The sequence below is a fragment of the Astatotilapia calliptera genome, unplaced genomic scaffold, assembly GCF_900246225.1.
Source record: "Astatotilapia calliptera unplaced genomic scaffold, fAstCal1.2 U_scaffold_7, whole genome shotgun sequence".
In the NCBI taxonomy this organism is placed as follows: Eukaryota; Metazoa; Chordata; class Actinopteri; order Cichliformes; family Cichlidae; genus Astatotilapia; species Astatotilapia calliptera.
Window position 1 is genome coordinate 23,896 of NW_020535811.1, and position 26,087 is coordinate 49,982.

A 26,087-nucleotide genomic window follows, 5' to 3' on the forward strand; every position below is an offset into this window, starting at 1 on the left:
ACAAAGAAGTGTAATGTGTGTGTCAGTGTGATGTGTTGTAGTGTCAGGAGTCAGTATGCAGCTACAAAGCTTTCTGTTCAGTGTATACAAACAGCTGTAGCTCCATAAAGGCAGCATGCAGAGACTCACAGTGTCCTATAATGAGAGGCTGCTTTCTCTCACACATTATGTTCACTTATTACCAGCACATGTTGTTGTTCTGTGGAAGCTAACATCTTGGAGTTTCTGACACTTTGCATGTTTAGCATGAGGCTAAAATTCCCCCTCAGTGGGTCACTGGTGACCTGGTGGATGTTCAGAGGTTCATCAAATCCAACATGACTAAAAACTCAAATGTCAAAGGAAATAAACAAAATTTTAAAGTCAATCATTCTGATCGTGATTGTACTTTGACCTTTAACCTCTCGGCTCTGTGTTGTTTCCTCTTTCAGATCTGGAAATGATTACAGCTGAGTCTGGACAGGACGTCACTCTGCCATGTTGAGCTCCAAACAACAAATTCATATTTTTAGAGTGGAGCAGAGCTGACCTGGAACATAATTATGTGCTTTTGTACCATGACGGTTACTTTGTTCCAGATCTCCAGCATCCATCTTTTATGAACCGGGTGGATCTGCAGGACAGACAGATGAAGGATGGAGACGTGTCTTTGATTCTGAAGGATGTAACGATTAATGACGCTGGAACATACAGGTGTCGTGTCTTCATGGCAGAAACAGACTCATGGCAGCTCATCAGCATCATCAGCCTGAGTGTTGTTGTTCCTCCAGGTGAGTGTGTGTGTGATCAGAGGTGAAGCTGCTTCCTGGTTGTTGATGTTTGTATGTTGTATGGATGAGCTGGTGGATGTCAGAGGCAGACAGATGTTTCTCCAGCTGTTGTCTTTGTGGCTGGTAGTCTAGAGTTCACTTGTGTTCACTTATTACCAGCACATGTTGTTGTTCTGTGGAAGCTAACATCTTGGAGTTTCTGACACTTTGCATGTTTAGCATGAGGCTAAAATTCCCCCTCAGTGGGTCACTAGCAGTGTTGGGTAAGTTACTTTAAATTAGTAACTTAGTTACATTACTAGTTACTTCAATCAAAAGTAACTCAGTTACTTCAAGTTACTCGTTACTTTCAGAGTAACTAGTTATTAGGGAAAGTAACTTTGGTTTTACTCAGAATTCTCTTGTTAATGTGTTGCTTCTGTAACTGGATACCCAGCCAGACTGCCAGTCTTCTAGCTTGCTTACTTGCCACAGTGCACTGTGCCACCTACCAATAGAAAAAAAGAAAATGTGCACATTTCCACGAGAGAAATCCCACGCCTGCACCATCGTTGACTGCTGCCATGATTCTAGCCTACATCACAGAGTCATGTGCGCTTTTTACATCCAACACAAAAACTGCAGTCGTGGTGCTTTGATTGTACTCAGAACTCGGAAATTCTGCCTTCTGAATAGGAAGATGTAGGTAACACCAGACTGCAGATGAGCTGCATACAGGGCTGGACTGGGACAGAAAATTGGCCCGGGCATTTTGACTAGAGACCGGCCCGCCATTATAGTAAAAATCATAAAGCCTTTGAATGAAAACAAACACTGTTGTGACAGTGATGTTCACTGTTCTGATGGTATATATGCATCAATCTATCAATCATTTGTTGTAAGATTCAGATAATTATTTTTTAAAAGTGAGAGAGAAAAGTGAGACATTTTAAATGAGAATAAGAAAGAAAAGTCTTTCTTTGTGCCCCCCTCTCACTTTTAATGCCCTACCTGGCCCCCTGGCAACACTTTGCTAGACCCACCCCTGCACAGTTACCAGCTGTCAGCTGCTTAGAAAAGGATCCTGGTGTTATTTGTCTCTCAGAAACAGTTCATAACTTCAACTCATCCATGTCACCTAAAAGGTAAACCTGTTTCTCCATCACAGCTCTGATGACTCAGTAAGGACATCTCCTGGGCCCTATTTCAGGAAGCCGGTTTAGAAAACTCAGAGTGAAAAACGATACGCAGGGTTGAGTAACCCCGAACTGTCCAACTCGGAATATTCCGTTTCAGAAAGGCTGATAACAATTAGTTCAGTCAACACGGAGTTGCTTTAACCCCAAGTGAAGCGCGCGGACGAGGATACATAAAGCCCTGATTAGCGGAGCACAGATTAAGCGAGTCACCATGGAGACAGAGGGAAAGAAGGCGTGGTCAATGTATTTCACAGCGCTTGAGGCCGAAATTCTGATGGCAGCATATGCCGATAACATGCAAATTTTGCAGAAAAAAAGTAACACAGCCACAGCTGCAAAAGAAAGGGAGCATGCATGGCAAAACATAGCCGACAGAGTCAATGCGTGAGTGTTAATATAAACATTGATCGAGGGATTTCCACCCATTTAACACGTTATTTTATCATATGTTATTTTATTTGTTATTTTATACATTTTATTTTTTGATGTGATGTGAGCGCAGGTGCAACCCAACAGGCCCCAAACGTTCCTGGCAGCAAGTAAAAATGAAATATAAAAATATAGTCCAAACAGGTAAGGTGTAATTGTATTATGAGCCATAGTGCTTGGTCTGTTTGTCCTATGTAAATCAATTGCAGTTAGAGGCTACATTAATTTTCTTTCTGTAAGCACTTATTGAAATTATCTGAGCACATTACAAGTACATATTTGCTTACTCTGTATGCTCAAATGTGGCCCGTTATAGCCAACAGAAAAAAAGCGGAGGCCCGAAAAACAGGTGGGGGTCCTCCACCACCACCACTCACAGAGCCTGGCCACTTGGCTTCCACATTTGTGATAATGTTGGCAGCATCACATATGATCTTCACAGTGCAGAGAACACAAATTAGCATCCATTACTATAATGGTATAATTTGTTAGTTTGAAATGCTAAAGGGAACTACCGTATTTTCACGACCATAAGACGCAAAAGGCGCAGTCTCAGTTATGTGTGCCATTACTGTATTTAACACACACATAAGGCGCACTGGATTATAGGGCGCATACAAGTACCGTATGCGTATGTAACCCACATAAAAATAAAAAGAACTGCGTCTATAACTAAATTGGAATCTTAAATTCCAACCGGAGCGTGTCCGTGAAGGCATCGTGACGCGTCATGACGTACGCCACGCTGCGAGGCTGCACATGCCTGTTGTGACCAATCACATTCGCGAGGCACCGATATATGCCTTCCGGGTTGTCGCCTCGAAACGACGCGGGGGAGAGGCGTTAGCGGATGGAAGCAACAGGTACGTGGGGCGAGCGCTTTTCGCTGTTTACTATCTTGACTTGTTTTTGAATTAATTGTGGATTGCGTTCAACAGTACTTTGATACCGCCGTGGGTAGATGCGTGGGGCTCGTATGTGACATCGCATGTAGTGAATGGTGAGTGAGTCTGAATGTTTGTTTGTATTTGTAACCTGTAACAGTATGCCAGTGCTATTAGCTGATGGGATGGCTGAGGCTTACTGCATTACTACTACTCTCACTTTATGTGGCTGTAGTTTTGTTATTTGAGATTGTCATTTATTTTAATTCATTACAATGGTTGGATATGTATTTGTTGTATTTTCTCATGGATTTTATGTGTACACTGGAACTAAAGCTAGCTTGGGAAGTTTAGATGAATTTTGCTAATAGTGGTCTTGTGATTATAGTGCAGGCTAGTGGTGCCCTGGAGAGACCACAGCGACACCACTACTTTGGATGGCGAGCTAGGCCCAACGAGCCAGAACCCCAGCTACAACTTCCTGCGGTCTGGTAGGAGGCTGCTGCGGCCTACACTCTCCCCTCTTGGTTTTCAGTCCCCTAATTCTCACTTCCGAGATTTCAGTTTTGGAATCTTAGTGCTGATCATCATACTTCAAATTTCAACCTGTCTAGACTGTCATACGCGTTGGACTTATATCACTCATGAAATAAACTTTATGGACATTGTTTGACAGAGGTTGGACGAGGTTGCTGCACTGCCGTGCAGCGGATATTTTACAAGCTTGAATTGTTTTATTTTTTTCTTGTCTGCAGATTTTGTAAATATTGGTGTTTGGTAATTGCACTTTATTTTCACTATAAATAACAATTATAATCACAATATCTGTGGTTGTACGTTTATTGTACTTCACTCACCTCCTAGAGCCGAATCTGATATCTTCTGAATTAGCCCAACTACTCATAACCAACTTAAATTATTTTAGCTTATGTACTTGCTACACGTATTCAGTGTTGGGGAGTAACGGAATACATGTACCGCCGTTACGTATTTAGAATACAAAATGTGAGTAACTATATTCCGTTACAGTTACCGTTTAAAAAGGTGGTATTCAGAATACAGTTACTTTGTTGAAATAAATGGATTACACTGCGGTACTTTCCTGTTTCATTTTGTCGCGGGTCAGGACTGTTTGGGTTTTGTTTGACAGCTACGCTCTGTTGTTCCAGGCGGCAGCGTTATGGTTGCCATGGTTACAGGGCGACGCTCTCTCTCTCTCTGTGACTGTGTGTTTCCTGGGTGAGAGAGGCCTTTTCGCTGTTGTTGTTGTTGTGCTAAGCTAACAGGCAGAATGCTACAAGCATAGCTCTAAAGAATGTAGCATCATGGGCAGTGTAGTCCGTGTTGCAGGGAGAATGGACTGCCATACACGTTATGGGTCTGTGAGCGCGAGGAGGGAGAAAAAGGGGAGTGGAAAGGTACGAGTTGTCGTCGAGGAAAAACGGGAGCTGGAAGCATGTAAATATAATAATAACCACTGCAGCCAAGAAGAGAGCCTGACGAGCCCAGTTGTAAGTAAGCTATTAAGACTCGACTGTACACCGTGTTCCTGTTTTCCTCCGAAAACAATAAGTTCAGTTGGAGCAGTCTTTCAACGCCTCTCTCTGTCTCTCGCAAGAAAAGTTGACCCACACAACAAAGTAAAGCTATTTTTCGGCTACGAGCCGACAGGGACCCCGCCGTATTAGTCAGAGGTCCCTTTACTACAGTTCGGAGTCGCGGACCTTCAGTAACAGTAATAAATCACACAGCAATAGTACATTCACGTTGTTGTAAAAAGCACGATAATATATTAAGTAATCCAAAGTATTCAGAATACATTACTGTCATTGAGTAACGTAACGGAATACGTTACAGAATACATTTTGGGGCATGTATTCTGTATTCTGTAATGGAATACATTTTAAAAGTAACCTTCCCAACACTGCACGTATTTAAAAATAAAGCGGGAGCAAACCTGAGTTCGGTACCTTACTCACATTTTTATTACCAGTAATCGTCATCATCAACAACACACAAGCATACAAGTGTGCGTATTTAAAAATAAAGCAGGAGCAAAACTGAGTTTGGTGCTCACATTTTTATCATCAATCAAACCCATCGAAGTCCTCATCCTCTGTGTCTGAATTGAACAGCTGCGCTAAATCTCCATCAAACATGCCAGGTTCACTTTCTTCACCGTCAGAGTCACTTTCAGTGCCGTGCGGCTCCTCGGAAATGATGCCGGCTTTTGCGAAAGCTCGAACAACAGTACCAGCAGATATGTTAGTCCAAGCATCTACAATCCATTCGCAAATTGTGGCGTAACTCGCCCGGCGCTGCCTTCCACTCTTAGTGAAACTGTGGTCTCCATCGGTCATCCATCGCTCCCAGGCCGCTCGCAGCCTTACTTTGAACGGGCGGTTCACACCGATGTCCAGCGGTTGGAGTTCCTTTGTCAGGCCTCCCGGAATGACAGCAAGCTCACAGTTCATTTGTTTCACTAGTTTTTTCACATCGGCTGTGAGATGGGCACGCATAGAGTCACAGATCAACAGCGATGGTGATGCGTGGAAAAAACCACCTGGTCTCCTTACATACACCTCCCTCAGCCACTCTTTCATCATTTCCTCATCCATCCAGCCCTTTTCATTTGCCTTAATGATGATTCCTGCTGGAAACTTCTCTTTAGGCAAAGTCTTTCGCTTAAAAATCACCATAGGCGGCAGTTTCTGTCCATTAGCATGGCAGCCAAGCACAACAGTAAAAGAAGACTTTTCATACCCCGTTGTGCGTATCGCTACCGTGCTGGTCCCCTGCTTCTCCACAGTGTGACTCACCGGGATGTCAAAAGTGAGCGGGACCTCGTCCATGTTAGTGATGTGGCTGGGCTGGATGTGTTTGCTGCAGTAGGAGCGGAAGATGGCCAGCCTTTCCTTATAATCCGCTGGAAGTTGCTGCGCTACCGTAGTCCTGGTCCGGATGGAAAAATGGCACCGTTTCATAAAAAGTGAAAGTGAAACTGCTTTTAGCCGAATGGTGACCATCGAAACGCTTCTCCTGCTCGTTCTTTGCTCGATGATCCACTGCTCGAGTCTTTCCTCCAACTCGCCCACACTTCACCCTTTAGCGTTCTCGTGGTGTTCTCTACTACGTCCTCATTACAACACACAGGGCGCACTGCGCTATAGGGCGCGCCGTACTTTTTGAAGAAAATCTAAGACTTTTAAGTGCGCCTTATGGTTGTGAAAATACGGTATGTACCTGTACATTAATGCTGTGGAAAGACTTCCTGTTCACATAGTCTCCTTCATTTACTGAAGGAGCAATGATTGGAATGTGAGTGCCATCTGTACAGCCAATCACGCCTGGGAACCGTGAGAACAAATGTAAACTTTAAGTAGTAGTTCAAGTATCACCACATCATGAATTAAGTTCTGTTCATCCTGATACCTGCAATTTTGTGGCATCCCTCTTTGATAAATCTTGTGGGTCTGTGACCGGGGAACACCACAAACGAGTACAGGAGATGTTTCAGTGCAACTGTAACATTCCTGACTGCCCGACAGACGGTAGCCTTGGAAACGTGCTCAGCGTCACCAATATTATACAGAAAGCTCCCGTTTGCAAGAAACCGAAGTGCAATACAAATAATATGCAATGAACTGAGAGCATGTCCGCGATGTGTCACATGCGTAATATATGGCCTGAGGATGTTATCCAAATAAATTATAGATTGTGCTGAAAAACGGTAACGTTCACACAGAAAATCATCAGGAAATGATAAAATGTCCAAACGCGCTCTGATCACTCTCTCCCGGCGGAGAGCTCTGCGGAGAATTTGGGCTTCAACATCTACTGGCTCTTCAAGGAAGGAGCACGCCATGTCTGACACTTCCTACTGTCAGGTTTCTGACACAGAGGCGGAGACAGTCAGGGTTAGTTGTAGTAAACCTGCTAGGGGGCAGGTTAGCTTCACGGAGTGTGTCGTCATAGTAACTCACTCAGGATCAATCTAAACTCGCTTTGTGAAACCGAAAACCCAGAGTTTTCGTTAACTCAGGGTATACTTAGAGTTTGCACTAAACCGGCTTCCTGAAATAGGGCCCTGGTTTCATCTTCATGTTTCCCTCTCACCACATATCCAAACCGACATCATGACCAGCAGCTTTACAGCTGTGGCTCCAGCAAACATCAGCTGATACTAGAAATTAATATTAAATAAATTCTAACAACAGCTGATCAAACGTGCTGCTGTTGTTTATCCGCTGGTTTCCTCTTTCTGGTGCAAAGTGAGCGATAAACAAACAAGAGAGAAAAGCCGATCAGCTGATCATTGATCAGTTTCATGATTGAAGTAGAAACAGGAGAGGGAGGGGAGAGAATGAGAGAAGAGGCAGCTGTGCAGCAAAGACGCAGAATAACTCCAGCTTTGTGTCTTTTTCATTGTAGCTGAATTACGGGACAAACTGTTTTCAGCTCAATACGAAACGTGTGATATTTTCTCTGAATAGGAGACGGGACGGTTGGCAACTCTAATAATTAACCTTATGAACAAAATAAAGTTCAACATCAGTAACATAGCACCACCCAGCTGTATAGAAACTCCGTCATGCTAGCTAGTGCGCAGCACGAAAAAGTCAGCATAACGAAAATAAACTCCACCTAAACTTGGTTCATATCTGACCCAGAGAGACTGCAGGTCATAACTTCTTACCTGAAGTTCAGTTCACACTTGGACCGGCGGCCGCGTCCCTTTTCCTTCTGTGTCCCTTTTCCTTCATCCACCTGCTGCCTCCACCACTTGCTAATGTTACTGAATCTGTGGAAGCTCCGCGATGCCACCACACGAAGTAACGAGTAACGACCCTATCTAAATCCCAGTAACGACTAACGCGTTCCTGGTTTTGGCATAATAACTAGTTACCGTGCTTGTTACCACAATAATAACGTAGTTACTGTAACGCGTTACTTAATAACGCGTTAGTCCCAACACTGGTCACTAGTGACCAGTGTTCCCTACTTTTAATTAACAGCTTTAGCCCACTTACAATGAAAATAAAAATAAAAAATCTAGTCATTGACCTGTGCAGTATGTTAACACTATTGGAAGTAAAAATAACTTTAACTCCAATTTTGAAAACACAACTTTCTTTTTCTTAATGAAGCTCTGACTTGTATTATGAGTCTGTGGTCTGGGAGAGAGTCTGTAACTCTGTCTGCAAAATACAGCAAATAAAGACCAATGTTGGGTAATTAATTATGTAGTTACTTCTTCAAAAAAGTAACTGAGTTATGGAAACAATGTTTTGCAGCTGTTTACCTAAAAATGCAGCCAAGACGTTTTTTAAATAAACATTTCAAACTATTTACAGAACAATCAGCTGTTCTGCATCTAATTTGATGCCACACAAATTATTTGTGCCGCTCCAAAAATAATTTGTATCCACTATGAGATGAAGGAGAACAACAGCCTGATACCTGCAGGCCTGACAGCAGCAGATGTGTCACTGCTGTAACACCTGTAACACTCAGCAGGCGACTCATTGTTCTGACACACAACAACACTACTGACTACACTACACACTGACTACACACTGACTACACACTGACTACACACTGACTACACACTAACTACACAAGATTTGCGCTAAACGTCACAATTCGCTTACATCTCAAAACACACAGTCACTCCTAAAAGTTCCCCCCGTTTCTAAACAACTAAATGCCATGTTTTGATTGGTCGACATTTTTCGACCAATGGGAAAGGATGGAAGGGGGGGTGGGGTTTGTTTTTTCTCACAGGCTTTCGAGCGTTTTCCTTATAAAACAGCGTTTTTACCGTTTCTTCCCGCAGTAAATATAAACAACGACAGTATTCAGGAAGAAAAACAAACATTGCAGATATTTTATCATGACTCTGGTTTTACGCGGCCGATCAACACAATTTAAAAACTGGTATAAAGTCCACACTTTGTCCGTCAGTTGTTCCGTCTGTCCTGCTCACATCTCCAATGGTTGTACACGTTGTCATTAACGTGGCTTCACTCCACATCAGCCGCTTTGCTAAAACACCGGCGTCGGCACATAAGGACGCTGTCAGAGCCTGTCAGCGACGTTGATTAGCTGCGCATATACGAATGTGAATCGCGATTGGCTGGACTTTGGGATAAGGTGGCATTGTTCTAGTCCCATACAGGAGCAACCAGTCACTTACTGACTAACACTGCAAAACAGAATTGTTAACGTATTTACTTTAGTTTCAATTCAGGTTAGATTTATTTTGTGGGTAACAAAGATTTTCTGTGAGCAGAGACCGTACCAGCAGTGCGCAATTGTGCACGCGCACAGCTTAGTGGGAACACTGAACATCCACCAGGTCACCAGCAGAGATTCATTAAATCCAACATGACTAAAAACTCAAACTTTAACGAAATAACCAAAATATTTAAAGTCAGTCATTCTGATCATAATTGTATTTTGACCTTTAACCTCTCCTCTCTGTGTTGTTTCCTCTTTCAGATCAGGAAATGATCACAGCTGAGTCTGGACAAGACGTCACTCTGACATGTCGAGCTCCAAACAACAAATTCATAGGTGTAGAGTGGAGCAGAGCTGACCTGGGAGATGAATATGTGCTTTTGTACCGAAATGGACAGTATGTCCCATATTACCAGCATCCATCTTTTAAGAACCGGGTGGATCTGCAGGACAGACAGATGAAGGATGGAGACGTGTCTTTGATTCTGAAGGATGTGATGATTAATTACGCTGGAACATACAAGTGTCGTGTCTTCATGGCAGAAACAGACTCATCGCAGCTCATCAGCATCATCAGCCTGAGAGTTGATCCTCCAGGTGAGTGTGTGTGTGATCAGAGGTGAAGCTGCTTCCTGGTTGTTGATGCTTGTTTGTTGTATGGATCAGCTGGAGGATGTCAGAGGTAGATTATCCAGAGGGCTGCTTTCTCTCCCATATTATGTTCACTTATTATCAGCACGTTGTTTTTTGTGGAAGCTAACATCTTGTAGTCAAAGGAGCTTGCAAAGAAAAGCGTCTGGACTTCTTTAAGTTGCTTGAAGACGTTTCACCTCTCATCCGAGAAGCTTCTTCAGTTCTAAGGTCAAATGGTGGGGAGTCCCAGATATAAACCTAGTGGGAGTTTCCCCCCACAGAGGGACAAAAGGACCCCCTGATGATCCTCTAATCACCTGAGCCAAGGTGTGAAATTGGGTGTGGGTCCCAATCAGCCAGAGTTTCGGGTGTGTTCATTGTGAAACCTGGCCCCACCTTGTCATGCGAATTCCTGAGGTCAGATGGCCTGTGGGGGTCACTCCCACTAGGTTTATATCTGGGACTCTCCACCATTTGACCTTAGAACTGAAGAAGCTTCTTGGATGAGAGGTGAAACGTCTTCAAGCAACTTAAAGAAGTCCAGACGCTTTTCTTTGCAAGCTCCTTTGACTACGATGACCTGGAGAACCTTCACAGACTAACATCTTGTAGTTTTTCACACAATTTGCATTAGGGGTGGGTTTTCAATTTATCGATTAAAATCAATTCTAGCTTGGATAACATGATATCGATTCATTAAAATCCTGAATTGATTTTTTAATATAATTTTTTTTTATATTTATTTTATTTATTTTTCTGTGTTTTATCTTCAGCTACTTTGACACAAAGGCATCTGCTGTGATGCTCACACCTGTGATAAAGTCTGGAAAGTGTCAGCTTCCTTTTTATAGATACAGAAATATGTAAATGTACTGATCTGAACTAGGGCTGCCACAAACTATTATTTTGATAGTCGACTAGTCACCGATTATTTTTGCGATTAGTCGACTAATCAGATCATCATCCATTGGACATAAAACACAGCTTATTGCACCAGCAGCATCTGCTCTTATATAACTGTCATTAGCTTACAGCTTTAAGTGTTTAAGGTTTGTGCTAACTAAAAATAAAGACAAGATGATAGTTTATTAAATTTTAATTAAACTTGCAGATTGTTTCGGTGAAGTTTAATAAACTCCTTGCTATCTAAAATATAACAGGACACCGGAGTAAATTCTCCAGCATCTCACACTTCTGATAATCAGCTGTCTGCTTGACGTTTATTCAGCTGTGTAAAAACTATAACTTTGATCTCATCCAAACCGATTTACTCAGGAACAAATAAAATACTGAAAAAAGCCAAACAATAACATTTTTAATTTATCTAAGTGACTCATATATCATGTTTAACCTGAGTAGGGAAAGATGGCGGTGGGTTTGAAAACGATTAGCCGGGAGTCCGGTGTTCTCACGGCTCTAGTTAGCCTAGCCCCCCGGCTAGCTATCAAGCTAGTGGGTAACAGACGTCTCTGAAAACGTCGGAGCGCTTTTGAAAATATGTGGTGTCTTGATAAACTGAGCAGATATTTGAGGTTTACACAGCTACATTCTCACCTGAAAATATGTTAAACGTTTATTTTGTGACCCAGAAAGAATAATAAGAGTAACATTAAAACTAACTAGCTGCCGCCATTGTTGGAAACTGAGCTGGGCCGCGCTATGAATTCTGGGACACAGCTCTTCTTCTTCTTCGGGGTTTAACGGCAGCTGGCATCCTTGTACATGCAGTGCTGCCATCTTCTGTTTCCAGTCCGTTATTACACTCTTAAATCCTGCTACTTATTCCTGCGTCTTTTGGGATCTTACAAAGCTTCAAACGACGCGTCGACTATTAAATTAGTCGTCGACGATTTTGATAGTCGACGTAATCGTGACTAGTCGACTAATCGTGGCAGCCCTAATCTGAATTATAATATTTGTCTGTCTGAGGCAAAATTTCCCAGATTTAAATAGCGTCAAATCGAATTGAATTGAATCGCGGATTGAATCGATTCGGGACCTTGTGAATCTGAATCGAATTAATTCTAGAAATCAGTGACAATACCCGGCCCTACATTGCATGTTTAGCATGAGGCTAACATTCCCCTTCAGTGGGTCACTGGTGACCTGGTCGATGTTCAGAGGATGTAGACATATACACGGACCAAACTTCAGTCAGGAGAACAACTGAGATAACCCTCTACAATACGAGGTTAGTTATTAATATACTACAACATGGGAACAGAGCAGCTGCGAAAGAACTCAATATTAACATGAAAAAGTTGCATTTCGTCCGAAAATGCTGTGTGGATGCCGTAACGCTGAAGCTGTCTGCTGAAAATAGCTGAAAAAGATGAAAAGTTGCAAAAAATTGTATGGCGGTGAAGAAACTGAAAATTCTGCTGAAAAGTATCATAATCAATCAAAAACTCAATTGTCAAAGGAAATAACCAAAATATTTAAAGTCAATCATTCTGATCATAATTGTACTTTGACCTTTAACCTCTCTGCTCTGTGTTTCCTCTTTCAGAGCAGAAAAATATCACAGCTGCATCTGGACAGAACGTCAATCTGACATGTCGAGCTCCAAACAACAACATCAGAGATGTAGAGTGGAGCAGAGCCGACCTGGAACATAATATGTGTTTTGTACCGGGAGGTTACCATTTGATCCAGATGACCAGCATCCATCTTTTATGAACCGGGTGGATCTGCAGGACAGACAGATGAAGGATGGAGACGTGTCTTTGATTCTGAAGGATGTGACGATTAATGACGCTGGAACATACAGGTGTCGTGTCTTCATGGCAGAAACAGACTCATCGCAGCTCATCAGCATCATCAGCCTGAGTGTTGTTGATCCTCCAGGTGAGTGTGTGTGTGATCAGAGGTGAAGCTGCTTCCTGGTTGTTGATGCTTGTTTGTTGTATGGATGAGCTGGAGGATGTCAGAGGCAGACAGATGTTTCTCCAGCTGTTGTCTTTGTGGCTGGTAGTCTAGAGTTCACTTGTGTTCACTTATTACCAGCACATGTTGTTGTTCTGTGGAAGCTAACATCTTGGAGTTTCTGACACTTTGCATGTTTAGCATGAGGCTAAAATTCCCCCTCAGTGGGTTACTGGTGACCTGGTGGATGTTCAGAGGTTCATCAAATCCAACATGACTAAAAACTCAAATGTCAAAGGAAATAAACAAAATTTTAAAGTCAATCATTCTGATCGTGATTGTACTTTGACCTTTAACCTCTCGGTTCTGTGTTGTTTCCTCTTTCAGATCTGGAAATGATCACAGCTGAGTCTGGACAGGACGTCACTCTGCCATGTCGGGCTCCAAACAAAAAGATCATAGTTTTAAGATGGAGCAGAGCTGACTTGGAGCCAAAATATATGCTTTCATACTGGAATGGTCACTTTGATCCAGATCTCCAGCATCCATCTTTTATGAACCGGGTGGATCTGCAGGACAGACAGATGAAGGATGGAGACTTGTCTTTGATTCTGAAGGATGTAACGATTAATGACGCTGGAACATACAGGTGTCGTGTCTTCATGGCAGAAACACACTCATGGCAGCTCATCAGCATCATCAGCCTGAGTGTTGTTGTTCCTCCAGGTGAGTGTGTGTGTGATCAGAGGTGAAGCTGCTTCCTGGTTGTTGATGTTTGTTTGTTGTATGGATGAGCTGGTGGAAGTTAGAGGTAGACAGATGTTTCTCCAGCTGTTGTCTCTAACTCGTGTGTAAACGTCTGCTGTAACTGTGTCGGTCTACTTGAAAGGTGAAATCAGATCAGAATCAGAATCTTTATTAATGTAACAGAAGCCACACATTATAGAGGACACACTCTCGACCTACTGATCTCCAAAAGCCTGAGCATTTCAAACATTACTGTGTCTGATGTGGGCGTGTCTGATCATTACGGTGTTTTCTTTGAAAGTAAAATCTCAGCCCACATAAATATATCAACAACAGTGATAACAAAACGGTGCATAACTGAAGACAGTAGTGCAATTTTTAACCAGGTCTTCCCACTAACACCTGACCTGTCCAGAGGGTCAGTCAATGAGCTCGTCAATAGCTTCAATGCTAACATGTTAAATGTCATGGACACTATTGCTCCCATTAAGGTGAAGGTTATCTCTGGAAGGAAAAAGTCTCCATGGAGAAACTCCACACTGGTGAAAAAAGAAAAAAGAGAGTGTAGGAAAGCTGAGCGCAGATGGAGAAAAACAAACCTCCAGGTTCATTATGACATTATAAAGAGAAACTTCACAATTATAATTTACAACTGAGGAGTGCAAGGAGGTCCTACTTCTCTGACATCATCACTAAAAACAGCCATAATGCTCGGGTCTTATTTTCTACAGTTGACAGGCTAACAAACCCTCCTGTGTCAGTGGCAGCTGAACTTCATTCGACCATGGCCTGCAATGACTTTGCCAAATTCTTCACTGAAAAAATCCAAAAAATTAGACAAGCAATTGGTACATCAACAGCAGATCCAGGATATGTACTGTGTCCACCAAAAAACTGTTTAAACACCATGAAACAGTTTCACCCTATTAACAGCAAAGACCTGGAGGACATCTTAGGTCAACTGAACTCCTCCTCCTGCTGTTTAGATGTCCTGCCAACAAGTTTTTTCAAAAAGGTCTCAAAGACTTTAGAGTCAGACCTGTTACAGATCGTCAACTTTTCTTTATTATCAGGTGTGTTTCCAGAACCACTAAAAACTGCTGTAATCAAACCTATACTGAAAAAGGACAATCTTGACAAGACACAAATGAACAACTACAGGCCGATCTCAAATCTCCCATTTTTAAGTAAGATCATTGAAAAAGCAGTTTCTCAACAGCTCAGTTACTTCTTAAAACAGAATAATTGCTACGATGCCTTCCAGTCAGGTTTTAGACAGAACCACAGCACTGAAACCGCTCTGACCAAAGTGTTTAATGACATATGTCTGAATACAGACAGTGGAAAAATGTCAGTCCTAGTTTTACTGGATCTCAGTGCAGCATTTGATACAGTTGACCACAACATATTACTCAAACGACTGGAGAACTGGGCAGGTCTTTCAGGAACTGTACTAAACTGGTTCAAAACATACGTAGAAAACAGGAAATACTTTGTATCAATAGGTAACTTCACATCTGAGCAGACAAGTATCACATGTGGAGTTCCCCAAGGTTCCATCTTGGGACCCCTTCTGTTTAACATCTACATGCTCCCACTGGCACAGATTATAAACAACACCAAAATAAACTACCACAGCTATGCAGATGACACACAAATATATATCACAATGTCACCAGGAGACCGAGGCCCTGTACAGGCTCTTGGTAAATGCATTGAGGAAATTAATGACTGGTTGTGCCACAATTTTCTCCAGCTAAACAAAAACAAAACTGAGGTAATAGTCTTTGGCGCCAAAGAAAAACGATTACAGGTCACCAGAGAACTTCAATCTATGCATCTAAAAACCACAAACCAGGTGAGAAATTTGGGTGTAGTGATGGATGCAGACCTAAACTTAGAAAAACACATTAAGACAATAACAAAGTCAGCTTACTATCACCTCAAATAATAATAATAATAATGGATACTTTATTGATCCCCATGGGGAAATTACTTGTTTTTTTTCTCTGCATTTGACCCATTCACTCAGTGAAGCAGTGGGCAGCCCACTAAGCAGGCGCCCGGGGAGCAGTGTGTAGGGACGGTACCTTGCTCAGGGGTACCTCAGGGTAGCTAGCCGTTAAGTGGATTCGAACCACCGACCTTCCGATCATGGGGCGACCACTTTACCTACTGAGCTATCCCTGCCCCATAATAGAATATATCAAGGATAAAAGATCTGATGTCCCAACAGGACCTGGAAAAACTAGTCCATGCATTCATCCTTAGTAGGCTTGATTACTGTAACAGCATCTTTACAGGTCTACCTAAAAAATCAGTCAGACAACTACAGCTCATTCAGAACTCTGCTGCTCGAGTCCTCACTAAGACCAAAAAAGTGGACCACATCAGTCCAGCTCTGAGGTCCTTACACTGGCTGCCTGTCTGTCAGAAGATAGACTTTAAAGTCCTGATGCTGGTCTATAAAGCTCTGAATGGTTTAGGACCAAAATACATCAATGACCTCCTGACCCAGTATGAACCTTCCAGATCCCTCAGGTCATCTGGATCCGGTCTTTTATCAGTTCCCAGAGTCAGAACCAGACACGGAGAAGCTGCATTCAGCTTTTATGCTCCTTATATCTGGAACAAACTCCCAGAAAGCCTCAGATCAGCTGAAACACTCAGTTTATTTAAATCCAGGTTGAAGACTCACCTGTTCTCAGCTGCATTTGAATAAAGCACCAAATCCACACTTTAAGCTTAAATTTCAAAACTTACATTTAACTACTGATTTTATCTACTGTTCTGATTTTATCTGTTTTGACTTTTGATTTTATATACTGCTTTGTTTGTTTGTTTGTTTGCTTGTCTTAATCAATTTTAAATCATGCTTTTTATTTGTTTTTGTTTTCAATGTCTCTGTAAAGCACTTTGAATCACCTTGTTGTTGAATTATGCTATATAAATAAACTTTCCTTGCCTTAATCCCTAAAGAAATTATGTGTGTTTACAGTTTAGTGGTGCATTATGGGTAATCTCATTCTCTCACGGAGTGTGCTCCTGTGGTTAGCCAGCACTTTATGGAGTGGGTGGGAGGTGTTATCCAACATTGTCTTTATCTTGGACAGCATCCGCCTCTCCGACACCACCTTGAGGGAGTCCAGCTCCATCCCCACAACATTGCTGGCCTTACGGATCAGTTTATTAAGTCTGTTGGCATCTGCGACCCTCAGCCTGCTCCCCCAGCATGCAACAGCATAGAGGATCGCACTGGCCACAACAGACTCATAGAAAATCCTCAGCATTTTCTGGCAGATGTTGAAGGACCTCAGTCGCCTCAAAAAATAGAGACGACTCTGGCCCTTCCTGTAAAGTGCTGTGGTGTTTTTAGCCCAGTCCAGTTTATTGTCAATGTGTACTCCAAGGTATTTATAGTCCTCCACAATGTCAACACTGACCCCCTGGATTGAAACAGGGGTCAAGTGTGTCCTGGTCTTCCTGAAGTCCACGATCAGTTCCTTGGTCTTTGCCACGTTGAGCTGCAGATGATTCTGCTCACACCACGTGACAAAGGAGTCGACCACAGCCCGGTACTCTGTCTCATCATCCCTGCTGATGCATCCAACCACCGCAGAGTCATCAGAAAACTTCTGAAGATGGAGGTCTCTGTGCAGTGGCTGAAGTCTGTGGTGTAGAGGGTGAAGAGGAAGGGGGAGAGGACAGTCCCCTGTGGTGCCCCTGTGTTGCTGATTACTTTGTCAGACACACACTGTGGGAAGACATACATATTGTGTGTCAGGTAATAAACAATCCAGGACATCAGAGAAGCATCCACCTGCATTGCTGTTAACTTATCACCCAGAAGGGTCAGCCTGATGGTGTTAAATGGACTGGAAAAGTCAAAAATACATGACCCTCACAGTGCTCGCCGGATTGTCCAGCGGGGGATCCTGATGTGGTCTGACTATAGGTTTTAGCTGGTCCAAGATGAGTCTTTCCAGTGTGTTCATCATGTTGGAGGTCAGTTACACAGGCCTGTAACCCTGGGGGCTGCTGGGATGTGGCATCTTTGGTACAGAGATCGACAGACCACGTGACTTTCGCGCATTGCATTGTGGGTACGAGTGGCAACACAATCAAAACATTGCATCAAGCACAGCATTTCCAGCACCGGTAATCCTTAATTCTGCGGTTTTAATCCCTACTTGCATTTTATTTGCCCCAAAAACAGTTCTGTACAAAACGATGGAGAACACAGCAGCTCCGTACAAAGACAGACGTGACGAAAAGGCAAAAAAAAGTACGAGGAAAAAAATCAAAGGGGTGAAAGGGTCAGACCCATACGAGCATACAGAGTGGCGTTTCATCATTCACATATTTATTATTATATGGTCCTAAGTGTGAGTTCATACACTCACAAAATGTTTGGTAACTTCAGATCCTGCAACAAGCCCAGCTCCAGTTTACTTTGGTGATTTGGACGATTCCATCTCACATGCACCGGTCCGTCGTGGTGAAGAGGGAGCTGAGTGTAAAAGCGAAGCTCTCAATTTACCGGTCGATCTACGTCCCTACCCTCACCTATGGCCACGAGCTGTGGGTAGTGACCGAAAGAACGAGATCGCGGATACAAGCGGCAGAAATGAGCTTCCTCCGAAGGGTGGCTGGCCTCTCCCTTAGAGATAGGGTGAGAAGTTCGGCCATCCGGGAGGGGCTCAGAGTAGAGCTGCTGCTGCTCCACATCGAAAGGAGCCAGCTGAGGTGGTTCGGGCATCTGACAAGGGTGCCCCCTGGGCGCCTCCTGGGTGAGGTATTCCAGGCATGTCCCACCGGGAGGAGGCCCCGGGGCAGACCCAGGACACGCTGGAGAGATTATATCTCTCGGCTGGCCTGGGAACGCCTTGGTATTCCCCCGGATAAGCTGGAGGAGGTGGCTGGGGAGAGGGAGGTCTGGGCCTCTTTGCTTAGGCTGCTACCCCCGCGACCCGGCCTCGGATGTGTGGCTACATTTTTTTCCTTTGCATTGGCCTGTACAGGAGAGAATCTAATTGTTGTCATTATTTATAACTGGCGTTATTGTTTCATTCTGTTATAGAATCTTACAAGAAAGAGGCAACGTTGTATTCCATCATGCTTTATTAGCTGCTGTGGTAAAAACAAATCAACAATGCGACAACAATAAAAGAAAAAACAACATTGCAAAACAACATAGTGGAAAACAGTTATTCATGACTTGATTGCTTCAGTACAACACTTGGGCACATATATGCGGACGTTTCGTGGCTGTTTTGATCTCGCTCTCTCTCTTCACCGATCAGATCTGACTGTGGTAGCAGCTTTAAACTCGGTATGACCCCGGCTGATAGAGGGTCCAGTCTGGATTATTCCAGCATTTTGTTTCTGGTTTTCCTACAAATCACAACAAACATTAGCCCGCTAAGCCACAGTGAACAAAGCAGCATAGCAACAAATTCAATTCAAATCAATATAAGACTTATTTGTAACCTACATCAACAATTATGTTATGATAAATTACGTAATAACTACAAAGGAAGACTGACCTTTGTAGAAATGCTTGGAGCAGACTAACATGTGAGCTGGAGTGTTCTGGGACGTTATATTTGGTCTTCAAATGGCTGCAATCCAGGCCATCCGTCAGCTTTTTGTTACTTCGGAAACATGACATGAACAATTTCTCTTCCACGATGGAATCCGCTTAAAACCGATCTCTTTACCCGTCGGCTTCCCTGTCACTGTCATGCGACCGGCTATTGCAGTTAATAATAGAACAGCTTCTTGCCATTCTTTGTGTTTCTTTGCTGTGTTACTGTTTTCTTGTGAAAGGCTGCGTTCACTAGTACCACTTACCACTCCTACAATCCTACAACCTTTTGCGGTTTTGACGTCACATTTTCAAGCTCTATTGTCTTTAGCCTCTCTGATCTTGTCCTTTAGTAACACCTGGACCCTTCTAGTCATTGAGGTTGGTGGGACAGACCACATACTGTGTGAAAGCTGGCAGTGACATGGTTGAAGTACCCCAATGTTGCAAAAAAGGCACTGGAGTGGTGAGACTAACCGGGCTATGGCAGAGTGGATAGTGTTACATGCTGGCAGAGGGAGGAACATAAGCAGCCCCCAAGATTACATGGGTAAATTCCCTGGGGAAATAATACAGCCTGAGTCCAACAGTGCACAGTTCAGTGTCCAGGCAGCATTCTTTGAATGATATGTGGGCAAGTTTACACCACCGGTTGTTAACAAGAAGAGCAAGCTCCCCTCCTTTCTGCTTACCGCTAGCGATGCTGTCCCTGTCCGTCCGAACAATGTGGAAGCCTTCCACGGACGTGTTGTCGTCGGGAATGTCCTGATGTATCCATGATTCTGTGAAACACATCAGGCTACACTCCCGATATTCCCTCTGACTCTGTGCTAGCATCGTTAGCTCATTAATTTTATTTGCTAACGACTGAACATTTCCCATTATGATAGACGGCAGACACGGTTTGTACCTCCTCCTCACTTCAAGCATCCCCTGTCTTGCTGTCTCCTTCCTTCTCCTCTTCTGTCCTCCACCTCTGCATCCTTGGTGTGTTCTCCTCCAGATTTCAGCTGGCACATCTGTGGGTCTGAGTACTATCAGCTGCTCTCTCGAGTAAACAGCCCGTGCAGTATGTAGAAGTTGTGCTGTGGTCCTGTTGCTCGATAAAAGGAACATTTTCCAACCCCAAGTAGATCAAAAACTCTCTCAATCCACATGATTGAAATAAAGTTATTAAAACAGACGCAAGTACAAGTAAAAAAAAAAAAGTAAGAACAAAGCTAGACTAAAGAGAAAAAGCGGGAACAACTGGAAAAGGCAGCATGCTTGTTGACACATGTGCACTACAACCTAGTGCACACCTGGAAATCTAGCTGGTACAAACCAAATGATGTTTATATCTGTGATAAAGATTATGTGTCTGGTTTACATGTGAATGATTCGTTTAGAATTATTATTTTTTATATGGACTCAGTTTTTCTGTGTGTATGAAGGACATGCAAGACTGATTGGGCACTTAACATCTGTAATGCAGCTGTGACAGAGACAAAGATGTCTAATGTGTGTCAGTGTGATGTGTTGTAGTTTCAGGAGTCAGTATACAGCTACAAAGCTTTTTGTTGCTGACATCCAGGAACATATACGACAATTTGTTGCTTATTTCTTTTGACTCAAATGTCAAAGGAAATAAACAAAATGTATAAAGTCAGTCATTCTGATCATGATTGCACTTTGACCTTTAACCTCTCTGCTCTGTGTCGTTTCCTCTTTCAGTCCAGAAAACCATCACAGCTGAGTCTGGACAGGACGTCACTCTGCCATGTTGAGCTCCAAACAACAAAGGTCATAGTTTTTAGAGTGGAGCAGAGCTGACCTGGGAACATGATTATGTGCTTTTGTACCGAAATGACGGTTACTTTGTTCCAGATCTCCAGCATCCATCTTTTAAGAACCGTGTGGATCTGCAGCACAGACAGAAGAAGGATGGAGACGTGTCTTTGATTCTGAAGGATGTGACGATTAATGATGCTGGAACATACGAGTGTCGTGTCTTCATGGCAGAAACAGACTTATTGAAGCTCATCAGCATCATCAGCCTGAGAGTTGTTCCTCCAGGTGAGTGAGTGTGTGATCAGAGGTGAAGCTGCTTCCTGGTTGTTGATGCTTGTTTGTTGTATGGATGAGCTGGTGGATGTCAGAGGCAGACAGATGTTTCTCCAGCTGTTGTCTTTGTGGCTGGTAGTCTAGAGTTCACTTGTGTTCACTTATTACCAGCACATGTTGTTGTTCTGTGGAAGCTAACATCTTGGAGTTTCTGACACTTTGCATGTTTAGCATGAGGCTAAAATTCCCCCTCAGTGGGTCACTGGTGACCTGGTGGATGTTCAGAGGTTCATCAAATCCAACATGACTAAAAACTCAAATGTCAAAGGAAACAAACAAAATATTTACCCTCCTAGGACCTGGCATTCACATATGTGGACATCACATTTTGGGTGGTCTAGACCAGAACACTAAATTTTGCTCTACAAGGGCCTGATATTCACTTACGAGCAGTGTTGGGTAAGTTACTTTTTAAAAAGTAATTAATTACTAATTACTTAATCAATATTGTATTTAAAATACTTATCTAATTACTGTGTCTGAAAAGTAACTTAATTACTTAATAAGTAATTTAACTAAATACTTCTAAAAATCTTTATAAACCTTGAGTGGACAAACAATAGAAATTAAACTCTTTACATAATAAATAATTTTTAGACTCCACACCAGCGGTCTCCAACCTTTGTTGCACCACGGACCGGTTTATGCCCGACAATATTTTCACGGACCGGCCTTTAAGGTGTCACGGCTAAATACAACAAAATAAAACCAGTACTGGTACTGAAAAAAGAAGATTTATTCATAACACACGGGAAAAGACCAGGAAAACCGAGTTAATGATCAAAACGATAACAAAATAACGCTGAAAACCGATAAAAACCCTGAAAACCAAACATTTCACACCCGAGCCTCAACTCTCGCGGCCCGGTACCAAACGACCGGTCTGTGGCTCGGGGGTTGGGGACCGCTGCTCTACAGTACGCAGAGGTAGCATCTCTTCCACAGTGGAGCCTGCAATCATTCTTTAAGCTCACCTTCAGACGCTTTCTGTGCTGCTGAAGTAAAATCAGGTTTTGCTGCTTAGCAGGAGCTGCCGCGGTGTTATCCATGGGTGACGAACAAAGATCGCTCAGAAGTGTTTGTCTATGCTCCGTGTCAGGTGCTTCAGTAGATTACTATTAACAGCAGCCGATAGTTTTACATATTACTGTAATGTTCTTGTCTGCTTGTTTCAGAAGAGTGAAGAGACGGGAATATGTCCATGTCATAAAACAGCCACTCGCTTCAGCGAGTCAGACAGCTTCTGCTGTAGAAAACGACTGTGCAGCAAACTGGCGCGAAATGACGAGCAGCTGCACTACAGCCATGTTAAAGAGCAGAGTTTACTTCTACGTTTAGAAGATCAATTAATGAAATTAAATAATGGTATTCAGCGGGTTTAATTATTTTACAATGTAACGCAAGTACATTGTAAGTAACTGTGATTAAAATACCTAAAAATGAACAGTAATCAGTTACTCTACTTTTTCAGTGGAAAAGTAATTTAATTACAAAAAGTAATTTAATTACAGTAACATGTTACACCCAACACTGCTTGCGAGGACGTTATACTGCCGCCGTCCTATCAAAATTTAAAACAAATGTCCTCATATGTGGATCTCATTTTACTCAGAAACTCTGGGAAAAAATAATGCTGTTTATTTATGCTTGCTAAAAAGATAATTCTTTGTTCTTACATTCATAGGGTCCCAATCAGTCCAAATAGCAAAGAGAAATTAAAAATGCATGTCATGAAAGAGTTTGTGTCTCAGGAGGTTAAAGTCAATCATTCTGATCGTGATTGTACTTTGACCTTTAACCTCTCTGCTCCGTGTTTCCTTTTTCAGAGCAGAAAACCATCACAGCTGAGTCTGGACAGGACGTCACTCTGACATGTCGAGCTCCAAACAACAACATCTTAGTTTTAGAGTGGAGCAGAGCTGACCTGGGAGATGATTATGTGCTTTTGTACCGGGATGGTCACTTTGATCCACATGACCAGCATCCATCTTTTAAGAACCGGGTGGATCTGCAGGACAGACAGATGAAGGATGGAGACGTGTCTTTGATTCTGAAGGATGTGACGATTAATGACACTGGAACATACGAGTGTCGTGTCTTCATGGGAGAAACACACTTATTGAAGCTCATCAGCATCATCAGCATCATCAGCCTGAGAGTTGTTGATCCTCCAGGTGAGTGTGTGATCAGAGGTGAAGCTGCTTCCTGGTTGTTGATGCTTGTTTCTAAAGATGTTGTTGATGAGACTTTGTAGAAATCAGCTGGTCTGAGTGATGTGATCAGTAGATAATGTCTGACAGCAGTTTGAAGAGCAAATGGATTCTGTTCTTCACTCATCACCTGCCTGACAGCTGACACCTGTTTCTCACCTGCAGGTCACACAGGAGGACTCAGAGTGGATGGATCTGTTGGACTGCTCATTGGTCTGAATGTTTTTGCCGTGTTTCTTGTTGCTGTTGTTATTGTTTTTGTGATCTATAGAAAATATGAACGACAGAACCGGGATTTTAATTCCTACTAACCTCTAACCTTAGGAGGTAGAAATGTCTCAGAGCTTTTTCCATCTTTGAGTCTGCTGCCGCTGTTCAGAGTTCTGGGTGTTGTCAGTGTTTAAAATCATACAGAAACAGATGAACTGAGCACAGACAACAGGCCCACAAACACTGTATGTATATTCCATTTGTACTCAATGTTTTTGTCTTGAGGTTTAAAAGATTGTCGATCAACAGACGATCAACAGACCAAACGGCCTCTTCGGACTTCCATGCAAACAAGAAGTGTTTGCATGGACCTCCACCTTTAAAGAATAAGAGGAAGTGAAGCGATCATCCATCTTTGTTTCCTGGTTCACACTAAAACGCGAGGAGTCGGAGGGCTTTTCTTCTTCTCTGATGTGTTTGTGTCTCCTCGTCTGAAGGAGGAGACAAAGTGAAGGAAGCACAGCTGTGTCCTTAGCAGCAGAGTTTAACCTTCAGCTTTAATAGAAGGCCACAGCTGGAGGATAAACAAGTCTTCCTTTTAATACAACTTTACAGTCACCCAGCATCCTGTTTCTGAGGACAGGGCTGTTTATTTTAAACACTAGAAGGAACCTGGATAAGTAAAAATATTAATGACATATCAGTGTCTTTATTTAAATTGTGAATCTGACTTTTATAAAATTGATCATTTGGTCGTTTCTGTAACATCCTGACATGTTGAGCATCATATCACACCCAGAAATATGCATGAAAAACTTGCTCCACTTCAACATTATTCATCAACAATGTTTCTCCACCATCTTTTTTGCAATTTCCAAATAAATGTGGTTTTATTCTAATTTAGTGATAACTTATTTCTATCAAACCATGTTTTCAGTTGAAGCATTTCTTGTGTGAAAATTCACAAAAGCTGCTGTAAATTCTCTCCAGCAGAGAAAATATTTATCTCATGCACAAATAAAATAAACTGTAATAGCTCCGGATGTTTTACATTTATGATTAATGTACAGCATAGGTGTCAAACTCTGGCCCGTGGGCCAAATTTGGCCCGCAGCCTAATTACATTTGGCCTGCGAAGCCATACCAAATTACTATTAGAGCTGGCCTGCTGGTATCATACAGCTAATATATATATTGTTTAGTATTAAGCGTTGCTCGTTCCATATTCAGGTTTTCAGCAAAACGTGTTTGAGTCCATAAGAAAAGATTCATTCTTATATCTGGAGGAAGATTTTTTTTTCAATAAATATTAACGTTAGCCCGCGACTTTGTTTGAATTTTGGCCCACTGTGTATCTGAGTTTGACACCCCTGCTGTACAGGATAAATGTGTGAAACAGAAAAGTTTAAGTTGTTCTGGTTGATTGACTTTAATGATATTGAATTGATAAGAAAATAAAGACTAAACCACAACCTCAGCCTAAAAACATCTGGCAAGACATTTGGTGTCTTTAATGATTTGTTCAATTTGTTGTAAAGAATAAAAATCATTCTCTAGTAGTTGTTGTTGAATATTTGCTCAGTTTGTTGTTTTATATGACTTCAAAGTCCATTTTCTGTTGTTTAATTCTTAGGTAAATTAAAGCAACGTGAGTATAGGAAATAAACTTTCATTATTTTCTTTAATTCAAATGACAGTGGCATATTGCAGTTGTGTTTTATTAAACTACATAAACATGGAGCAGCTAAATCTGTGGCGAGGACCTGTGACTTTAGTTTTCACAAAGCATGTAAGTCGCCTCAAGGCTCTTGATGCGACTGTTGTTGTGATTTGACGCTGTATAAACAAAATTGAATATTTTATTTACTGTTCCTCAGCCTGTGAAGCATTGATGGTGTCTCTCAGTATTTAAGGTGGAGTTGGGTTAAGAAAAAAACACAAAGCTGAAGGTTTTTATTGTCTGATAAACCACAAAGTCACGAACATGTGACTCAGACTGGATTAACTTCTGGATCACATCTTCTGAACCAGCTCAGAGCTCCTGAAAAAAAAAAGAAAGCTGAGGAGAGACCCGGATGGGATTCACCCACAACAACATGCCTGCAGGCTCCTCTGGGAGACAGCCGAAACAGACCGAGGCTACGTCTACATCTTCCCGATAAATTTGAAAAGTGTTTTCGTCTGAACACTATCGTTTTCAGTCGTTCGGAGTTTTTCGTTCACATTGAAAC

At 42.4% G+C, this 26,087-nt stretch overlaps 1 protein-coding gene across 1 annotated transcript; it reads left to right on the forward strand.

The window, feature by feature from the left end:
- Nucleotides 1–246: 246 nt before the first annotated feature.
- On the forward strand, nucleotides 247–24,752 carry LOC113018370 (uncharacterized). The gene is given in 8 exon segments (XM_026161436.1): nucleotides 247–301; nucleotides 486–769; nucleotides 9,780–10,098; nucleotides 12,644–12,739; nucleotides 12,742–12,981; nucleotides 13,387–13,725; nucleotides 21,200–21,388; nucleotides 23,812–24,752. Coding segments are annotated over 8 exon segments (1,668 nt in total). The 3' UTR covers nucleotides 23,958–24,752.
- Nucleotides 24,753–26,087: the final 1,335 nt, after the last annotated feature.